Source organism: Cottoperca gobio, chromosome 19 (assembly GCF_900634415.1).
Source record: "Cottoperca gobio chromosome 19, fCotGob3.1, whole genome shotgun sequence".
NCBI classification, from domain to species: domain Eukaryota; kingdom Metazoa; phylum Chordata; class Actinopteri; order Perciformes; family Bovichtidae; genus Cottoperca; species Cottoperca gobio.
In genome coordinates this window covers 15,505,804-15,524,059 of record NC_041373.1, presented here as the reverse complement: position 1 = coordinate 15,524,059, position 18,256 = coordinate 15,505,804, and the positions used below count along the sequence as shown (strand labels likewise).

At 42.0% G+C, this 18,256-nt stretch overlaps 1 protein-coding gene across 1 annotated transcript in view; it reads right to left on the bottom strand.

Annotated features, from left to right (window-relative positions):
- The window catches only part of LOC115024742 (myosin phosphatase Rho interacting protein), a 43,865-nt gene that overhangs the window by 22,221 nt on the left and 3,388 nt on the right, over positions 1 to 18,256 (bottom strand). The window contains 2 exon segments of the mRNA XM_029456564.1: positions 279 to 430; positions 16,381 to 16,446. Coding sequence (XP_029312424.1) covers positions 279 to 430; positions 16,381 to 16,446 — 218 coding nt within the window.

Below are 18,256 nucleotides of genomic sequence, written 5' to 3'. Positions count from 1 at the left end.
TCACTGCAGTGTGGATTACAAGTCTCTGAAAAGCACAGCCCAAAGGAGACAGCAGGGGGCAGAGCAGTTTTGGCAGCAAAGGCAGCTGCAGCACAACTATTCTCTCTCGTCCAAGTCTCTGTCATCCCTAACCACTGAAGCCAAACAGAGAGCAACACAAACCACACTGCCCACCTGAGGCCGTTATCCTACATCATATGAAGATGCAGTAAAATGGCAGATTGTCAATTTGTAATCCCTAACGTTAGCAGATCACATTCCTAGTTATAACGTCTTACCCGTTGATGATTTCTTTACACTCAGCTCGTATGAAATGCTCTTTCTCGGGGGTCAGGATGCACAGCGAGTTCTTCTGACCCGTCCTGGACTCTCCGTCGATGACGTCGGAGCACTGGTTCATATTGATTGTACCCTGGGGGAGAGTGCTGGGCTGGAGGACACAAGAGAGAGACGCATAGATAAAGTGTTAAGTGGGGAAGGGAACAGACGTGCCCACATATCCCTCCACATGGTCTGTCTTTTCACACAATCCACCCCAGCATCAATGTTTCCTGCCAAGCTTGGCAAACCGCAAGCTGATATAATCACAGTCTGTGCACAGGCAAATGTTCCTGTTAGGGCTCGCTGTGATATTTCTGTTTTTTTGCGATATGTATTGCAGCGTTTAAACAGAGAGTAATTACATAATTGCATCGTATATGCAGCTTTTACTTCATGAGCTCCATTTGTAAGTGAAAGTAACGCTCTGGCAATAATCAGGCCGACTTCAGACGGGGAAATTAGTTAGTTGTTCACTACTCTGATGGACTTGGCATGACATGGTTAACAGTCGCCACTCAAGCCAGACACAACAATCAACACAGTAATAATGATGCACTTTTAGAGTCTGTTAAAAGGACAAGTTAAAAAATGGTAGCATCTAGACTCAGGTGCAAACAAAAACATTATTTAGCAAATGAACTAGACTGTTTTACTGAACGATTAGTCCCACTGCAGCCATTCCAATGTGAATATAGGTTGTATACATTACAGAGTTTCTAGCTCAGCCCAAACCTACACAGCCGTGTTGTATATTACGCCACTAGAAAGAGCCTGAAATGACCTCTGAAAAAGGACCGTCTGTTCCATTTAGAAACGGGGCAAGTTCACGGGTTCACCGAGCGGTTTTGAGATTAATCTGTCTGATGCCAAGCTGTGAGGTGTAAACTCAACTCATGGACGCCATCCGTCAGCCATGAAAGAAACGTCACCACAGGACTTTCACAATAATACTACTTTGTGTACAAATGTTTTCACATGCACGTTTATGTAAGCACACAGTGGCTTTGTCTGTAAGCATGGCTCACTTACAATGAGATGCTCGCTCAACTTGGGAAAGATAAAATAATCTATTTATAGTCCATTGCACTGCACCACTCCAGGTAAACGTTTACTTGCTAATCCCTCAGTTTTGGTAAATAAAACAATGCTTTTCTAAGAACATTTGTGTGCAGATGCATTCGTAGAAAGACGGTGGGCTATTTACAGAAGGCAAATATTTGCACAGACATTTTACTAGTTCAGAAATCAGACTTTTTCTTAGTCTGACCTTCAAATGACTTTACGCGAGCAAATGGGAGAAGCCATGATAATCTTATGTTGACTGAGGGACTTATATTTGCTCAATGAAGTAAGTGAGTACTGCATAACTAAGCACACTGGGCATGGGTGGCTGTTTGAACAGCTTTTGGGCCCAACCTTCACTGCACTAAACATACAGGCAGAATTATAGACACCAAAATACCCCAGTGGTTCCAAGCTATAAGTACCAGGTAGCCACAGATGATAAATTACAGCCCTCTGCAAATCGGAATATATTAGGAGATAGAGCTGGAGACAAAATTAAAAGGAATCACGTTCATGTTTGCTAGTGACCAAATAAATCTAACTCAAGGACCCACTTGGTGCAGCATAACCATAGCCTGTCAGCAACGGAGCAAGTGGAGCCTCTAATGTGGACCGAGAAGTCAATAGTTAACAGTTTGTGGTAATCCAACCCTGAGGGAAGATGAGAGGCCTTGTTAACTTTGTTACTGCTAAATGTCACTTTCCTTCTCAACTCTTTTACCACGGTCTATATTGTAGCAGCACAGAGCAGATGTATCAAAGTTTGGCACAGCGAATTGGAACAATGAAAGTAGGTTGGTTTAACTAGAGTAAGAGACAAATCTGAATAAAATCACCTTTGCAATTTCTAATGTACCATGGTAAAACAAGAACGCCACGGAGGCAGTTGGTCATTATGTTTGTTATTCAACTTCTTATGGCTGTGACATTAAAATGGTCCATCACTGAAAGGCTCTTGACATTAAGGTGAGAGGCCAGGGCAACAGCCGGGCTTGACAGTCAGACGGACAAATAATCCACGGGACAGCTGGGTGAGGGCCGAGGCCTGCTTCAGACTGGACTGAGAGACTGGCGTCAGCTTGACCTGAGAGCCCTGTCACTCTCAGACAGGGAGAGAGGAAGGAGTTTTGGGGACAGAGAGCGAGAAAAGGGAGATTAAGTCTCAAGCTGGTGGTCAAGTAGAACAGCAGTGCAGCAGAAAGAAAAAGGGGTTTTGTGGACACTGACTTTGGACTGCTGGGCCATCTGTCTGAGTAAACAAATCTCCACACATGTGGGCTTGTCCTTGAGCTGGAGTCAGAGGAGGATAAACAGTAAAATATTTCAAATTCTGGGAACAGTTGCACAAGCAGCTTAAACCCCCCCCAGTTTTATAATCACATCAGATTCTCGAGGACGCAGACGATAAATCAGAGACTGACAACAGCGCTGATTAAAAACCTATTTTCATAAAGCTGCTCACCTCAGAGATGCGAGTGATGTGCTTACATACAGTGGGTGGATGTGTAGGAGTACATTACATGTATAGAAACAGCACGCCGCTCACACGTGTGCACCCTCCCTGCCACAGCACGGTGCTGAGCACCAATACACGCCCCTACTTTGGGCCAGCCACCGCGGCTCTAGCCCCCGGACCCACACCTTTCCGTCACCTAGCCTAGACCCAGTCCCCTCTTCCCGGGCCACCGCTCTCCACAATGGGCCCTTTGTGAAGCAGCAGCAGTTCACACAATGTGGGATTGTCAGCCGCCACAGTCCACAGAGCCACTCCTCCCCTTAACCCTCAACAAGGAAATGACCGAGAGACAAGAGGCCCAAACAAGTGTCCTTTTGTGATGAGAGCATGGAAATTATGAAACTAGCATAAACTTATTCTAGTCTCTGAAGTTGTTCAGACAATAATATGAATCCTGTTTGGATGGGAGACATTGAGCAGCGTCTCAAGGGGAGACGGGGACCAATCAGGAAGAGATTTGGTTTCTCGAGGCCTGGTCTGTGATGAATTGGGGGACAGGTGGGCATTTTGTATCAGCACCAATATTTATTGGAATATATACATGTGAAAAGATTCATTGAAAGCCGTTTGTGTCATACAGTATTAATCTTAAACAGAACAAACAAACAGGTTGTATGGTAAGCACATCCATAAAACCTTTACAGGTGCCAGAACAAAAAGGTAAGAACCATATCAAAATGTTGCAAAAATACAAATTGATAAGCTTTTAGTGCCGTGTGTGGATCTTTTGTTTGATTCAATGGCAAACATCATTTAATTTAACATTATTATTGTTTGTTTTAGGCAAGCAGCAACCTCCGGTGCTGAAAGATAACGCCAACGTGGAAGCGCCAAAAACTGCAGCAAACAAACGGCAGCAGCTTTAACGCTACACGAGGTGCTTCACAGCTAAAATATTTTAGTTTTCAGTGCCGTAAGTGAAAAATAAATCATAAATCTCTTTTGCAATACCAGTAAATGGAGACACTATTCCCAGTTTACTGAGGAACTACAACTGATCCACTGCTTAGCTTAAGCCTCCCTCTCCTCACTATACTGTGTTCGTACGTCTTGTGATCTCTATCCAGATGGTGTGTATCATTACAACAGTGTTCATTAGGAACCAACTCTTTGTTTAGAAAATGGTAATTAGCATGCCTTTGCGCCCTTGGCTTCCTTCACTCTTGGCCATTCCGCGGCTAAGCAAAACATCCCATTCTCCCTTATGACACAGCAGGAGAAATATTTGCTTCTTTTGGCAGCTGGCTGATGGTCTACTCTCAATTTTGGTTGAAAAGCAAATTCTCTTCTGCCATCAACATTTTTGGGTTTGAAGACTCATTTCTAGTCATGGAAATCAAAAGTCCACATAAACTGACTCAGTTAAGAGGAGTTATGAGGGAACGATATTGCAACATCCTTTTAAAAAATACATTCACCTCATTTTATAATTCAATGTCTAAGTTAGTTATGAACACCTGTAAGTTGATCAGAAACATCTGTTATTTGGTATTAGGTGCCAGTTTGTCTGCCAACGTTGGTGGTGACAAATTCAAAAGATTCAACTCCACTCGTTAAGTTACGTTAGTCTTTGTTAGACATGTAACGGCAGGATCCTCAGGCTCGTCACCCGGCATCCAAAGCTATTTGACTTTGAAGACATGGAAGTCAAAAGGAAAGCTGATGAACTGGCACCACTTCATCCTGACTCACGAACATGGCCTAGAATCAGGTCTCTTCAGGGTCCAACATCCTCCGGTCATTACCGATAACAGCAATTATGCAATAAATCATTCCTTAGCAACTTAGGACAACAGAGGTAAACACAACTTTTTGATACCAGTGAGCATGCCAACAACCAGCTGCAGGGGAATGTCCTCAGGTGCCAGACGGATGGAGTCACCTCTCGACTTGCTACAGAGTAAAACCACTGTCTCTCTGTCCTTCCCCAAGTCCACGATATCATACAAACACAGATATACATTGCAATCCAGGCCACGAACTAGATCAAGGACATGATTACAATCATCACTGTCCCAGAGTCTTTACGGTCCTATAATTTTATCCCAATATTGAGACGTTAAGCCAGTACAATCACACGTGGTATTTACCTTCACCTCAGCTATAAAAACCAACCCCGTCTGTACTTAAGACAAGCATATAGCTATATAAAATCAGACTAAACCATATGGTGGATATCTGACATCTCTGTTGCAGGGCTGAGTACAGTCTGCCAGGCAGTCTCAGATATTCCTCACTCCACTGGTATGCATTCAAGACGTTCCGACGAATGCTACAGTATAGGCATCTGCTCTGACCCTGGTTCACAGCAACAGCACCGCAGTGAAGGCTAACTGCGAGAGCTCGGTATCGACACCATATTCGAGAAGAAAACACCACGCATTTCACACATATTTGTACCAGGTATTTCAGAGAGGACTGTGGGTGGTAGCAGTGCTGCTCCTCTTACGGAGAATGATGAGAGGATGTGGGTGGTTTAATGCTGCGATAGGAGGCCAGCAGTCGACAAATGCAGAGGAGGAGGAAGACGAGGGAGAGTTGGAGGATGAAGACCATTCTCTCTGCTAGTACAGCAGGATTCTTTTTCCAATAAAAAGGCTGGGATCAGTCAATCAGATGCAACTGTAGTGAAGCTACAGATCTTTGGCAACGCACAGGAGTGGCAAGCCCAGCATAATTAAATTAAATACACGTGTGGGTCCCAAATACAACACTTTATCTATGCTACATTATTTTTGTATCTACTACATACATCATTGTAAGCTTTATCAATCATGTTTATGTAATGTTTACAAACAGTAACACATTTATAATGGCAAAACACACAGACCGTGTGAGAAAGCAGTCAGTCTATGTCTGGGTGGTGACAGAGTAGATGGGCCGGCTGGAGAAACAGGTGCTCCGATCGAGTTGTGTCATGTTGCGCTGGCAGTTCAGACTCAGCCCTAAAGTAGAACTATTGTGAGTGTGTGGTTTCCCAGACTGGCAACTTGTTCCCCTTTCTCTGCTATTCAACTCTCTGCACATTTAATATAATAATATAGACCGTCGTCAATTCAATTACTGTGTTTAAATTTGTAAACCCCTTTCTTTGAAATGCTGTTTTCTTCACTCCTCATCTGTGATGGATACCTTTGTTACATCTGTTGCTCCATTTGACGGTTCATTTTTTTACCCTCCACGATAGTCAGCGCTAACTAGGCATGAGTAATGTCTCAAACATCGAACATTTTGTTTTGCATAATGTTTTTAATCGTCAAAAACAGTTATTTCAAGGTCTACAAATAGACTTTCAGGCTAAAAGTAACGTACATGACAGCATTAGCTAGAGTTGTGAAGTCGGAGGGGAAATGTTTCTCCCAAAATTTGTATTCCATTAAAAAAAGGTCTTTATTTGATATCCTCAATGTTACTGAACATATAAACACTGGACCCTTCCAGATAATATCTCTGTCCAACCTTGTTTCTGTCAAATGATGTTTCATCTGTTATTTTGTCATGAGCTCAAGATACTAGGATACCCATGAGCCTCACTGTTGTCATGGAGAAGCAGTCAGTCAGAGGCGTGAATCGAATCGCTAGCAAATATAAAACACTTTGTTGTTGAATTGGTCAACAAAACACGACATATTTGCTTAATTCAACCAAAGTTTTAAACAACAGTGAGCATATGTGTTGCTATTTGCCATCTCTAAAATTAGGTGACACACAAGATTAGGAGTCACACATCCCAGCCAGGGAAATGGACCATGGAGGCAGGAAAGTATGGCTTATCTAAATCCATTGCCTTGGCACCGAATGCACAAATGCATGTTACACTGATTATGTGTGCTCAACAATTGGGTCCTAAACAAAAACACCCCCCATTAACAACACGCACCAATTAAGCTCACTGCAACTCTTCCGAGGACAATAATGATAACTGGATAACCTGCCCTGGGCTGGTTTATATTTACTACACCACTATTAACCAACGTCTTCAAGAACCTTAATGTTCTCTCCAGTAGAGTGCCATTCACTCACTGACTTCTAGAGCAGTAAATCCTAGAGAGTTACAGCTCTGGGATCAGCTTTTTGTCTCCATTGCAACAAAAAAAAAAAACAGTTGCTCCAAGATCACAGTGTGCCCCAAAAATGCAGTGTCTGGATTACTGCAGCGTCCCATACGGTGCTCTGACACAGCACTTCGGAAAGTAGGCCAAGATGAATAGGCACTCATTATATGCTGTTGCTGTTCGCAGGGTCCCAATGAAAACTATACAAAATACAAGAAGCACAGAAATATCTTTCACTCCAACTCAATTAACAAGAAGCTAGTTTCTGCAACTCCTTACATAATTACATAAGACCTGCAGTCAGGCTTCAACTACCTCTTTGATAATGACTGTAAATCTGCCAAAGCTTTGCTAAGTCAACGCAAATTAGCCCATCAGGCAGAAGGGAAGGGAAAATGTAGGAGGGATTGGAAAATGTCCTTTGGGAATTTAGCTAATACCTCAGTTTTGGAACTAGCCATTTTTCCACAGGGCTGAAGAGCCGTTTCCTACAAGGTGTGGTGGTTAACAGTTACCCTGCTCAGAACAGTGCTGGCAGCAGATAACTGCAAGGCTAAGAGAAGATTCATTAGGTAACAAAAACGTTTGTTCAAAATTCATTTTCAGATGTGTTTCTGTGTTCTAGGACTGGTTAACAATCAAAATGTCAAAAGTAGCATCAATACAGTACTCAAGCTATACCTAGAAAATACTTTCCTGATGATGAACGTGTTTTTCTACAAAAGCGTTTGGAATTGTTTTTCAAAAGTCACCATTTCTTAATTTTTGTTTTAATCAATAGTATTACAATAATCCTCTTGTGGTGCTTTTTTTTTTTGTCGCATTACATATCAAGGGGGCATTTCTTGTTGCTCTCTCTTTAAAGTGGAGAGAAAGCACTAAACTGATTAGGTGCTGAGGTTGGAGGCAGGCCAGTCCAGGACTGCCTGAAATGGGAATTTCTGGCCAGGACCTGTGGAAGCTGAAGTGCGTTTGAAAGAGAGGGTGGCTCACCCAACAACAAGCCAACATACTTGTGGTGCATTTTGTGGATTTTACAAGCAAGACCTACAGATGAAACAAGGGCCAGAAAAGCTTCTACTTGGAGTTATTTTTGCCTACATACCAAATATTTCTATCTAAACATGTCTGCCATGACACACGTTTCATCCTTGTTATTGTATTCACAAGCAACATCTCCAGACCCGACTCTAAGGCTGCACTCTCCTTTCTAAAAATAGCTTGACTGCAAAGCCCTGACCTTAACAGGTGGTTGGATTGGCAGGTCACCAAGCTGAGGTGAAAGGCCACAGGTCATCCAATACACCTGCACCTGTTGCAACTCGGAAAGACATTTAACTGCAGCTGTGACTACTGCAGGGCATCACAAGGCAACAGTCTATAGAGTGCTGCAGGGAAGTCGTATCTTTGTAGGCCAACCCCGGAAACTTACTTCACGCATTGGTTCCCTCAACAAAAAGCCAATGGAATATTCCCATTGGCTTTTGGATCATAGCAAGCTATGGTAAGACAAGGCGAGGTAAGGTAAATGAAGGTACGTTTATTTATATAGCACATTTCAGACACAAAAGGCAATTCAAAAGTGCGTTAAATAAGCATTAACATACAAAACTGAAAATAAGACAAGTCATAAAAGAGACTTGTGTGTTAACTACAGACCTTATTTCAGGCATCTAACCAAAAACCCATTGACTTCAAGACGAGGGAACTGGAAGTGCTAAAATGCTAACTGATGTCTGGGTTTTAGGATTCATTCCTGCAGCACTCTTTTAGACCCTCAGTCTCTTGGCAGGTTACATCTTGACTTTGTCCAACGAGACTTCAAACTGCAGTGATGTAACTAATCAACTGTAGACACCTACCCACCTACCCCACCGTTTTATTAGTGCCCGTCTCAGAGCTGGCTGACCTCTCACCCTGATGCTTTAAATTAAACCTTTTGTCAGGGTCCTGGTCTAGTGTTTAGAACAATCTGAGCGAGCAGTCAGTCGGGACATGTTTGGCTTTATAGACAAGGGAGGGTTTGGGGGAAAGAAATGTTACACAATACTGCTGGCTGCTCTCTCCAACACAAATGAGTTATTGGCCAGAGAGAACTGGAATGAAAGACAGAGATGCCAGAGAGTGGCAGAATAAGAGAAACTGGGGAGGTTAAAATGAAGGGAAAGTGAATCGGACTGAGTAATGGGAAAGTAAAAGTGGGGACCATGTGAGAGAGAGTGGATCACTGGTTCACCCAAAGCCTCCTGGAGCCAGCCTTTCTCTGGATAATGAATGGCTGGAAATCATGATAAAGAACAAGAAAATGAAGGACGGTACAAAGAGAAGGATGGTTAAAAAGATATCCTGAAAAAAAAAAGAGCCTTTTACAAAAGGACTTCTCACCATGGCGCAACAGTGGACCGCCATCAAACATTTGGCTCAGCCCAACAAGGTAATCATATTCACCAAGAACATTTAAAAAAAAAAGTGAGTACAAGTTCACCATCAACTGGAATCCCAGATCAATAGAAAACAGAAAGCTCACGAGAAACCATTTGCTGTGAGCAATTCAGTACTATTTTACTCAAGGTGCTGATAGACCTAGTGCCCTGTGTTAAATGATCCTGTCCCCAGGCTCACGCAACACTGAACACTAATATATTATTGGACCACAGGGTTGAACACAAGGACTGTCTCCACTTGCTTACAGGCTACATTAGTTGAAACTCAGTTTAAGAAATGTTAAAAAAAAAAAAAAAAAAAAGGTGCACAAGTTTAAATCAAAGGATTTACTTATTGATGTGGTGTGACTTGCACCAATTTGTCTATGCATTTCCAGGTCAATACATGTCATTGAATTCGGCCCCATTTTCATTTCAATGGGAGCACTTTCTGCTCATCCAATCAAAGAGGGGCAGCTTAGCCCCTTTTCCTGTGTGTTTGAGTGTGCAAGCTAGAGAACAATGCCGTTTTATTGACTGTAATTTGAATTGAATAAGTAATTTGAAGACACTATTTTTAGACTCATTAGGCCTTTTGGGTATGGAACACACACAACAAATGTAGAATGGGTGAGGGGGAGGTCAGTCTGAAAGCATGAAAACGTTTCCCAGTTTCCCACATTTGATCCTTGAGAATTTAGAACATTAAAACAAAAAACACAATTACGTTTAGTCTTAAATCAGCTGCGGTCTGCTGAGCAGTTCTTTCTGTGTGTCTGTACATTGATGACAGACACTTTCAAAAGATAAAGACAATAAAAGTGTAATGTAGAATAGTTGCTCACTCCCAGGACAAAGTCAGGAGTTTAGTGTTTAGAGAGCAGACTTGGTGTTGAGTCAGACGAGGTTACTGTACTTCTGACTTAAGAAGTTGAAGTATTCAAAGAGTGAAAGGGGGGGGGGGAGGAGATAAGATTTTTATCTTGGCCACATCCGGAATGATATAGTGACTAAAGCCAAGGCAAAAACTAAAGAGCGCAGATAAGACGACACTGGAAAGTGAGACCAAAAGGTGAACAGATTGGTCATTTATCAAGTGAAAATACAACCTAGCCCATCTTCTGTGAGCTCTTTTATTGTATTCAGCTTAAATCATATCACTAATAATACATCTTAATCTTACGTAATGGTGAATTCATGTCTCTTCAGAAAACAAACTCAGGTGGAAAGTGGACACGCATATTGGGTCACTTTGAGGACAGCAAGGCCCTTGATTAGCGATCAATGTGAGCTGGTGGATAAGAACCACTGCTTAAGCAGGGATGTACAATTCCTTCACACACACACACACACACACACACACACACACACACACTCACACACACACTGCTTCTGGTCTTATTTTTCTAGAAGCTGTATTGTTGTGTGCTGTGTCAGGTCGATCAAATAGAAAAAAAACTAAATATAGATTTCTTAAGTTGCAAGGCTACAAATGATAAGCCATGCTGATGACACTTAGGAGGATGACACCTTCACACTGCCTGTTTTCCTGATAAAAGTATCTATTTTAAACAGGAAAGCATTGGGTGTGGTACAGTATTCCTGCTCCCACGAAATGACCTGTTTACACTGGATCTTGTGCGCATGAGGTGGCCTAGTGTATCATTGTACAGAGGATCAGAGGACTGTCAAAGAGCATCACCAATGGGAAATATATATATTTTATTTTCATCAATGTATTCTCTATTCCATATGCACAGCAGTCCTCGTCACTGCTAAATCGTGTGGTGGCCTGGAGAGGGTGTAGACCTAGTAGTCAGATGTAGGGCACAACATGCAGCGTGTTCACAGTGTTGCAACGTCTTCCAGTTTAGCTTTTGTCTTCTAATATAGTTTCAATGCATGATGGCACATTTACGCAAAGGTTTAGTTGTTTATTTTAGCATTTACAAGAATTTTGTTTCACAACAACTGTGTTTGTGGGTGGGAAAGCTGGTGAGGGTTCTCGTAATTGCCAATGCACTTTTGACGACTACTGGTTGGTTGTGATACCGGCACAGTGGTTGCTAAAACTGGAGAGGATAATGGCCTGCGTGTTGCAGCCTCATTGTGGTCAGCCTCCCCAGTCAACAGCTTGGGATTTCCTGGGATAAAACGGCAACAAGAAACCACAAAAATTCCCTATTTCTGTAAATGAAAACAAAAACAAGGGAATGTTCTTTTATAAATACAGTAAACTGGGCGACAACTTGGGGATGTTGGGTTGAGTGGCAGTTAGCGTTGTAGACCCTGATGATTACAAGCTGTATGAATGGCTGTTCCCATGGTTTTGTGGCTTTGTGCAATGGGAACAGTGACCCCACTGTAATCCATGGCTGTTTACATTCCAGCAGATCAGTTCCTACTGGAACCGTGGGGAAGGAAGGGCAGGGGTTAAAGAAGACTCTCACGCACCATATCTCTACAAAACCAATACACGCCTCACCCAGGACCACACTTAGTAAACAACCCACCATGATCCAATATGGAGGGCTTACACTGCCTTATCAACTTGAGCTATGACAAACATCTCATTTATTCTTTCCCTTTCCATCATCTGCTTCGCTCCCCCAATTCGTCTTTCGTTCCTAAATCATCCATCGTTGCATCACGAACTGTAACAGAGACGTGTGAACTCCAGGCAGTCTTTACTTCCTTCTCTACTCCGTTTCCCATGGCTTGCTGTGAGTGGAAGACTGGAGCTCCCCTATAAGTATCCCTAATTTGATGGGGTGGGGTGGTCAGCCTCTACTTATTCCCTGCATAGAGTGCCTGAAGGCAACAACGCAGCTCAGAGGCCCTGCCCACTCATCCATTTCCTAGAAAGCTCTCCTCATTCCCAAACCAACACAACACAAGACAAAAGCTACTCAAAAATCTGTAAACAAATAGCCCTGGATTTCATGTTTCAAAGTGTTTAAAAAGGGAAATAGTTTATGCATGTTTCAGCAAGTCAAAAGGTCTTACAAGTCTGAGGGCAAACATTGATCAGTGGTTGTATATGCTCGTGTCTGAAAGATTCAGAAGAGAGGCAACTGAATAATGTGCCTCAAGTTAAAAGAATGCACAAATGTGTGGGAAATGGAGGGAAGGTTGTCAAAACTCTCAGTTCTTGGACTGCACTATGGGGTCCACTGTTTCAATTCCAGTAAACATAGGAAATTAATTGAGCTAAGATGAAATGAGAATGACTTCAACAGCTTAAACGTCATGAGAACATCATGTTCTCCTTGGAATAACAAGGGGTATGGCAGTGGTGCACACAGTAAACTGCACTCTGTACAGTCTAAAGGCAATTCAAGCGTCTCTGAATGGGCCTTTTGTGCAGTGCAACTCAATAGGTAGCCTAATTTCATTTGCAGGTATACTGTGCTTGTTCAATAGGTCTAAAATACATTAATTGACCAGCATGAGAACACAAAGTGCACCTTCTTCTCCAATGGCCTCCAAATAAATATGGTACACAATGCACTGTCAACAGTAATAAGAGTTTCACTGTAAAAGGATGTTAAAAAAGAAAATGTGATTCAGTCTTAGCTCAGAGACCACGACAGAGATTGAGACATTGAAAAGAAAAATGTTTCAGCCTAGATCATATGATGAGGGGTGTGTGTGTGTGTGTGTGACAGTCAGAAAAGGCTACAATTAGGTCAACGCGAGGTCAATGGGAGCTAGGTGTTGCGTGGTGTATTTTGGACCACAAAGCAAAGCAGCTATTAGAGTGTGGGTGTGGGATCATTTTAACTCACACTGGTGTCATTAAAGTGGCTTTGTGGAGCTGGATAATTCTTTACACCCACATAGCTGCCCTCATCACAACGTGATAATGGATTTTGTGTGTGTATGCCTGTTTCTCACATCACTTAAGATCTGAGTACTTATTCACACAGTTGTTTGGGTGGCTTCTGTTCATATATCTGTCTTTACCTTACCTTTAAATGATTAGAAGACCACTTTCTCTTAATGTTAACTCAAGCGGGCCAAAGCTGAGGGTTCTCAAACCTTGCAACACCTGTTCCTGACACGGCCTCTGCAGTCAAGCACACCCAAATGCACACACACACACTTGTTTTGATGGTGTGTCTGATGGTTTTTTCCACAGCTACTGTAGAAAGGTCTGCTCACCATACGACGAGCCTGGAGACAACCTGAGCCCACGCATTTGTGCTTTGCTTCCAGAGTGTTCTGTCCAGTATCCCTACAGTCAGGACAGAGACAGCCAGAGCTCTCCACAAAACAGAATAACTCTGTCCCATGTTACACTTGCCATGGTCAACGGTTGCTGGACAAAGGGACAAAACACGTTGCCTCGGCAACGCTCCCCTCAAAATAACTGCGTTGGGTTGCTCTGGGAGAATCTAGCTTGTACATTCAGCAAATACTGGGGACTGAATTGACAGTAGGCTTTGGGTTTACAGTTATGTCATTTTTCACATTGCTAACATTCAGTGAACTATCTTAGACACAAGATTTAAATTCCCTTCTTTGGAGGCCTATTGTAAAGATCGATCCATGAGTGCTGCACAACACATTAGCCTTGAATGGCAGCACGTATTCTATGCAGGCCAACATTTTCAGCTATTCATCCTCTCCATCCTTCCAATCAGAAGACATTTTCTCTTTATCTTGACCTTACTTAAGCTACATTTTCTTATTTGTACCACTTGTCTCTTGCACATAACTCTTCAAAGCCACAGCTGCTCTTAGCATAAAATGAGGGCAGTGGTGCGTCGTGTTGGGTGTTCACCGTAGGTGGGCAACCATAAATCGATGGCTCCGAGAACCATGATCTCTCCCAGGCCTCTGCTAACCCATTCCTTTCCCCCAGAGCCAGTGCCACATCCTGCAGGTTGGGACCGCAGTCCATCTGGGTTTGGTTAGAGCCAAGACACTAGAGCCATAAAACCAGGCAGAGAAGAAAACAGAGGGGCACCTCCTCATCTACAACCTCAACCAGTGCACTCAGATGGGGGCTCTGATGTGGTCTGGGGCAATGTTATACTGGTGAAAGCTGGCAGTCTTTAAATTTGACCTGATGTCGTTCACAATACAGCATTTAAACTGATTTTAATGTCGGTGTCTCGCTTGTATTTGTAGCAATTTGAAGCATTTTACACTGAACATTTGAACTATTTGATCCCTGGTATAACATAATACGCTCAAACTGCTCCTGTGCTAGAAATATTAATTGTAGCTTCACACACTAATTGTATTTTACGTCATTACGTATACAGTTCATGAAATCCTATAATGCCACTCACAGATTCTAACCCTACCCGATGTTCAGCGTCAAACCTCTTTGTCCAGAGAAAACGAGTGCCAGATATATATATGCTAATTAGCCAACTTGGTGCAGCTGTATTCAACACTAAACAATTATTCTAATGCATTTGGTGTGACAAGTGATACTTGTCTATATTTAGTGTCACTTGATATTTCCAGCTCCAGACCTTTGCTACCCTCCGCTCCTTTTGATCCTGCATTCAGAGCGGAGATGAAAAGATGAAGAGTGACATTGAGAGAGAGAGAACGATGAATGGAAAGAAAGACATCCGCTTCTTTTCTTTGTCTCCTCCAGTAAACACAAGAGCCAACCTTCTTCTGGTGTCTTTCTTTACCAGTGCAATTTACTGGATCCAGTATAAAAAAAACATTTTAGGTCCCAACATTATTTTGCATGTTTAGTATAATAAAATCCTCAGATAAAAAAAAAAAAAAAGCAAACCCTTGGATGCACTATGCCAATTGTAGCCTTGCCATTCAACATATAGCAGATTTCTATAGGGGGATGAAATGACCCTAAAGAAAATCTACAGAGCATTGTAGCTCCTGCTGCTTGTATTACATAAACCCTCTCAGCATCTCTCTCCTCTGCCAGAGAATGCCACATACAGTATGAAAGGGTCAAAAGCAACAAAGCAAGTGCTGTCTCAACTACTTCTGCTTTCACCTAATTTCAAAGCAGATCCACATTTAGAATTTAAAAAAAACTTGAGCAATAGGTCAATCAATATCCAGCGTGCCCACCTTCTGCAGTGCATATAGAACCGACAAACTATATAGCCTAGTGTTTAAACAAGATGTACACAATTTAAAAAAAAGATTGCTGGCACCAATAAAGATCACTAAACACATTGCTCTTCATGGCATTGTTTTTCCAGTTTTTCTTTCAGAACAGGAAGTAATCATGGGGCTCTTGCACAACAACTTACAAAACACACAAAGCTCAGCACATGCCTTTTACTATCAACACAATATGGTGTCACTTCATTCCTTTTGACACCGCTGTGCAAGTAGGATTAGTGTTTAACACATTCACAAAACATTTCTGTTGTAAGAGAGAAAGCTCTGCGTGAGCCCATCACATCCTCCAGGTATTCCTCAGACAAACACCAAAATACACTTCAACCTAAACTTCTAAACACTTCCAACGTTTAAAGTATGTCAAAAGAGAGTTAGTCACTTATTTGAGATGCACATTTATTTATAAAAAAAAGAAAAAGAAACAAAAGATCTCATTTCCCCTGTTTATTATTCCTTCATACACCGTTTTGTGATCTGTTGCTGCTGTATGCTGGTAAACAGATATGATATTGAGTTAAAGGGGCAGAATCACTTCCCTTTTATGGATAGATTGTGTGCTGAGTTTCATTAAAGGCAGATTACCACAGAAAGAAAAGCACATGGGAATAGATCATCATTTAATGGGTGAAAACTGCTAAAAAAAAAAAGAAAGTAACGAGCAAGAGAAGGGTAAGTGGGGAGTGTGGCATGACTATGCCACATAACGCTGTGTAAATGGACAGTACGTGACACTGAATTCACCACGCGAGCCATCATTTATTTGCTCAAATAGACCACGTCACTAGCTAGTATTTGATACGAGGCCATTTTTCTAAATATCAGGTTTTGTTTTAGAATTTATCTTGTTTAATTCAAAGCAAACAAAACATTCACTTACCATTTCGTCCAGAGCATAGCGTAGTAAGCCATGCTCGTAAAGGATGAAGAACCTCCTCTGCCATTTCTGCATTAAACAAAAAAAAGAGAAATTCTTGAATTACTGATGTGGTCTTGACATGGATATCATAACAATCTCAACCGTAAGCCACATCAGACTTACTTAGCAGATGAAGCAACAGGGGTAAATGTGCAAACATTTAGCATGGGTTTGAAAGCTGTTGCTTATTAAACATTAGCCAATTCTAGCCATGAAAGTTTAACAAATAGTGTTAGAAGTATGACAGATATTTAGTTTATAAAGCCAGGTGTTTTTATTGGATCAGTAAATTAATCTGTAAATGTTACCAATTAAAAATGTTGAACTTCTATACGGAACACCTCGGGGTATAAAGACTTGGCCACTACAAAAGGTGCGCACACATACAAACAGTAAATACCCAAGGGCGAGCAGGCCTTTGGGGAAACAGTTGCCATGCAGTGGGCATCCAAGTTCTTGGCACATTTTCAGCATTTACCACATCACAAGCTTGAAAAGCTTGCTGGAACTCACGATTGTTTTTCTTCATAAATGTATGAGGAAATAAAAAGACATCAGACAGAAGACCGTAAAACGCTGGGTTCTTTTTATGTCTCAGCCGAATCAATCTGCCTTACACTTTAAATACACACAAATCGGGATCGAATCAGTGTTTGCCCAAAAACATATTAAGAGCACAATGTTAAATGGACCCCAGCCTACTGAGGAAGACTAAGCCCATCATATTTTGTGAAACAAAGTCGAATTTAACAAACAAGGGAGTCATTATATCTCTCGATTAGAATTCTGCCAAGGTGACAGTTTGCGGTGATCTCTCCACTAATCCTCTCTTATCTTAATGCACCACTTGTCTCAGTGTTAAATATCCTGGGCTCCGATTTCAACTGAGGCCAATCCATGAAATATTGAGAAGTGCTTTGTAACCTAAAAGGCATTGAAAGGCCTCAATAGGGGTGCTGATTAGTGTCACAGGTGATGTTAAAGAGACAGTTTACAACCACAAACCCACAACCTGCCAGACTAAAGTGGTCCTAAAACATGACTCATCCAATATGTCAGCTGTTTTTTCTCTGTTATTTGTTTGTTGGTCAGTCAAAACATGACCAAACTGCTCACCTCAGCACTACAAGCCACCAATTATACACCGGAGGTGAAGAGCTGATCGTAAGAATAGGCAGAACACATTGGTGGTTATGTCAAAGCAGCAGCAGCAGCAGCAGCCTGTTGACAGTAGTTGAGTTGAAGGATCCAGAGGTGCTTTTCCCAAAACCCATATGGAAGCCATCAGTGTGGCTGTGAGAACTGGGACTTTTCCTTCTCCTCCCCCACATTCCCTCTACTCCTCTTTGGGATGCACCACCACAGTATACTCTGGGAGCTGATAAAGGAAGCGGTGCAAAAGAGCAAGTCTCCCATTACATGATGATGGGGGAGCAAGACTCGTGAAATAAAGTCAATCTTAGGCTCATTATTGCTGAAGAATGAGGCTTCTTCTGATAGAGGGTCGAGCCTCCCACAGGAAGCAGCTACTGGATCCACAATAACCAGACCTCCAGTTCATCAGATGTCAAATGAGTGGCAGAATTGATAACAAAATTAAAGGAAGGCCTGGCAGGCCAATTGCCTTTTTCAACTTGTGTGGCTCTTAGAGCTGCCTTAATATTCAGATTCTCAAAGCTCTTTAACACCAAATCTTAGGTTCTGCTCCCCTTGACTCTTGGCATGAGCAGAAGCTACAGACAATGGGTCAAATAACATTTTTCCTTTAAACAATACACTTTTGTTTTCATAAAGCTCCACCAAAAGTTTATTAAAAAGGAAGTCAAAAAGAGGTAAA